The 4,078-nt window shown below is 40.6% G+C and overlaps 1 protein-coding gene across 2 annotated transcripts; it reads right to left on the bottom strand.

Moving 5' to 3' along the window:
- Positions 1–877: 877 nt before the first annotated feature.
- LOC136577544 (gamma-crystallin-3-like) lies at positions 878–3,824 on the bottom strand. Of its 2 annotated transcripts, none has more exons than XM_066577459.1 (3): positions 3,816–3,824; positions 3,381–3,623; positions 878–1,153 (listed from the first exon to the last, which is right to left on the bottom strand). In XM_066577459.1, the coding sequence occupies exons 1-3, from the start codon at positions 3,822–3,824 to the stop codon at positions 878–880; spliced, it is 528 nt and encodes a 175-aa protein (XP_066433556.1). The 2 variants fall into 2 exon arrangements, with proteins under 2 accessions (XP_066433556.1, XP_066433557.1); XM_066577460.1 differs by having other exon boundaries at positions 878–1,146; positions 3,377–3,623.
- Positions 3,825–4,078: the final 254 nt, after the last annotated feature.

Here is a 4,078-nt window from a genome sequence, read left to right on the forward strand (position 1 = left end):
GTACTAGAAAAAAAGCTCTCCAGTTGGTGATACATGCTTAAGTTCTTTTTTTATTTTCTTCTGATGGATCTTCTTTAATAAAGCTAATTTGGCCTTTATTAGGTTAAAGGTGTATTCTGGTCTATTTTAACTGATGACCTATTACCTGGATAGTTCATCAGTAGTTGATGGATAAGTGTCCACCATTCTGAACCACCATCCATCAGCTGATTGTCCAGCCCACTGCACTCCACGGCATAGGTCATCAGTCGTCACTTAAAATAGACTGGATTACCCCTTTAAAGGGGTTGTCAAGGATTAGAAAAAACATGGCTGCTTCTTTCTTTCCAGAAACAGTGCCATCTCTTTTTGGGAATTGTGTCTGGTGTTGTAGTTCAACTCTATTGAAGTGAATTTGGCTGAGCTGCAATACACAACATGTGCTCAGGTGTGGTGCTGTTTATATCACAAAGCAACCATATTTTCGAATTGCATGCACACCCTTTAACATTTCAATGTATTTACTATGGTAGAAGCAAAAACACGGGCCCTATGTGCAACTACGCTCACCGCTACAGAGCGTAGCTCTGCATGAATGGGTTTTTTCTTTTTCATCTCAGATTTTTCAAACTCCACAGTAGTGTGCGCGAATTTGAAAAGTCCTTATCTTTTCTCACCCGTACTTTTAGCAAATGAGAATATCGCTAATGAAAACAAAACCATTGAAATCATTGGTTTAGTCTCGTCCCGTTATACATCCGTGATTATGACGGCTGCATAATGGGACTAAAACATGCTCATATGAAGAAGCCCTAACTGAAATAATGCAATAGTTTAGTTCCACTGTTTCTTAGGTTAGTACAAATGATGGACATGCCTGAAGGAACCAATTCTTATGTTAATACATATGATGGACCCGCCTGAAGGAACCAATTCTAGGAGAAGTAGCTCCCCAGTCGCTGAATCTCCTGTACTCTCCTGGTCTCAGGTAATACTGACGTCCCCTGTAGTTGGGCTCATCATAGAACATCCAGTATCCATCATGAATGTGGCAAGAGCGGATATCATTAAAGCGGAACCTCTCATGGACATGAGGGCAATCTTCATTAAACTCCATCATCTGTCCTCTGAAGTCTTCTCTCTCATAGATCCTGATTCTGAATGAACCTTGGTGCTGGTAAAACAAAGTAGTATAATACAGCATTACTATCTCACTTTGCAGAACATTATATAGTTTGTTTTTAGTGTACAGTAACTATTTCAGTTTAATACAAAGAAGGAAGGCAGCCTCAGATATAACATCTGGCTTCTAATTATGGTTCCAAATGTGACCATCTACAGATGTCACAAATGCTCATTTGTCATTTAAGGTGTTCTGAAAAGTTAAAGGGGTCATGCCAAGATATTAGGTTATCCCTTAACAACAGAAGGGAGGATAACTTTATGATCAGAGGGCATTCAACTGCTGGGATTCCCAACAAACTTGAAAATGGGGTCCCAAGAGTTTGTGCATGAAAAGTGTGGATGTCGCAGATGCGTGCCACAGCTAGATTCATTTCTATGGGAACGCTAGAGATTCAAAGGTGCACCAGTAGTTGGACTCCAACCAATGGTTGCTACATCTGTAGGACAGAAGGACTAGATGTTTATTTCTGGTTTCCTGACCCTTAAAACAACGCCCACATTTTCCCAATTCAGTTCCAGCACAAGTTTTTGCTCTCTAACAATAAAAAGAGTGGAGTTAACCAAGACTGAGGCTGCTTTCAAACAACTGAGAAAACCAGGCGAGATTTGTGCTTTGCTAGACGTACAAATCTTGCACGACTATAAATCCCATTCTTTGGTTAGAGTCATATACATGAGCGGCATGTCCTAAATTTCTGTGTTCCTTGGAACGCATCACCCATTGTTTTCAATGCGACAGGAAAACACATTGCATAGTGTGCAATGTGCACGCAAATTTGTAAGATTTGAATAGGAAATACTTATCGAAACACTTGACGAGGACGATCATGTTACCTGAAGTGATGTCAGGCTTTTTTAAAGAAAAACACCATGCATCCACGGGTAAATCACCCATTGCCGAGCACAAAATCAGGCCGTTTTTATGGCACGATATCACACTTGGCCATGTGCAGGAAGCCTAACTGAGCTACTTTTCTTCAAGATCCTCACGGAAACCACAGTGGTTGCCTCAGAGGTGAAACTTGAGGCTTCTGGTCCCCAATGCGAAATCTGTAACAGAGACCCCAACTATAATGCTTTATACATACTACTAGGCCCCCTATATGGAGAAGCAGGGCCTAATGGGTCCTCTAAGGCTTTTGGGCCCGGGTGCAACCGCATCCTATGCATCCCCTATAGTTACACCCCTAGGTTGCCTCTATTCTACATATGCTCTTGAACTATTTTAATATACAGTATGTACCTTTAGATCCATGCTGTAGTCACTTTTTCAGATGTAGAAAACTTTAACTTTACACTTAAAGGGGTTTTGTCATTCGAAAAAAAAAACAGTACTTATCTATTTCTCCCCAGGAAGTCTTCATACCGCATTTTCTCCTCCTCCCTAATTCTTCTGGCTCCTCCAGGCCTCCGGGTCACCTCACCTCCAGCTGTCTGGATCCTCTTCTTCCTGTTATGGAACGTTCATTCTTGGCAGTCTCCTTCCGGCAGGTCAATGTATGTTTTGTTACTAGTGATGTAGTGTTCACGGTCTAGTAGAGAATGCCGGGCCATTGCTGAGACCACGCATGCGATGCGCTGTCTCGCCGTGAGTGTTCATATACTATTGTCATGAGACGGCACGCACGCGCAGCCTTGGCAATAGCACGGCATAGGAGTCAGCATTCCCTGCTAGGCAATGAACACTACGTCACTAGTGAGGTAGTGTACACTGACATACAGGAAGGAAACTGCCGAGAATGTATGCTTCATTGCAGTAAGAAGAATCGGACTGCTGGCGATTACGTGACCCGGGGGACTGCAGGAGCCAGGAAAAGATCAGCAAGGAGAAAATGCAGTAAGAAAACTGATGGGAGAGGAATAAGTTTTGATTTTCATTTCAGATTGGATTTCACGTGCCATAAATTTATTTGTTGCCAAGAAAATGCAAAAATCAACCAGGATAAATGACATAGTCTCAGTAAAGCCACAACAATACAACATTCTGCCTAAGAAACAATACTACAAGGGGTGAAGACCTCTGTAACATGGCATACATGGAAGCGTCTGTATGCCTCTGTATAAAGTAGGTGGCACCTAGAGATGCAACTTGAATCCAGTGATTTCAGACAGATTTTAGGGATCTGTATTTGGAATACTTGTGATACAGATTTAGCAAAAATTCCATCACAAGTCCAACAATAAGGTTATGATTCAATAAAATATTATCAACTGACCTGAGGACTTATACGACAAGACCTAATGGAGTCATTATAGCCCATCCATTGTTGAAAGTCAGGATACTCTCCTCTATGAAGAAAGTACTGGTGTCCTCTGTAGTTGGGATGTTCATACAAGATCCAGTTTCCACTATCTACACGGATAGAGTTACAGCGTCTAAAGTATGAAGACAAGTCTGAGCATTCAGAGTGACAGTCATGGGAGCGTCCCTGGAAATTCCTGTCCTCGTAGAAGATAATCTATGGAATTAGAATGTGAAAACAAGTATTATAGTATCAGTATAGCCATAAAATATATATTGCTATATTTTTAAACAAACCATTAATCAAAGACATTTCTGAATATTGCATAAGTCTAATCACTAATATTACTCATTTTAGTAAAGGTTACTAAATGCATTTTGTACTAGAAGTATCATATTATTTTCTTACCCTGCCCATTATGGCGTGTGAACCAGTTTGACTGCACAATCTCAACTGTTAATTGACTAGGTGAAGAAGGTCTTTATATACATCCTCTATTTCAGAAGGTGTATACAGAATTTTGTGTCAGCTAATCAGAATGAATAGCTCTTTTAACAACACTAAAGAGTGTTCAGTGTTTGCTTTGACTTTTGTTGTAAATTTGTGCTTTCACTAGGATTCAAAAGCTGAAAGCAACCAACTATACAGAACGCTTACACTAAAAACATTTC

The sequence above is a fragment of the Eleutherodactylus coqui genome, chromosome 8 (genome assembly GCF_035609145.1).
Source record: "Eleutherodactylus coqui strain aEleCoq1 chromosome 8, aEleCoq1.hap1, whole genome shotgun sequence".
In the NCBI taxonomy this organism is placed as follows: domain Eukaryota; kingdom Metazoa; phylum Chordata; class Amphibia; order Anura; family Eleutherodactylidae; genus Eleutherodactylus; species Eleutherodactylus coqui.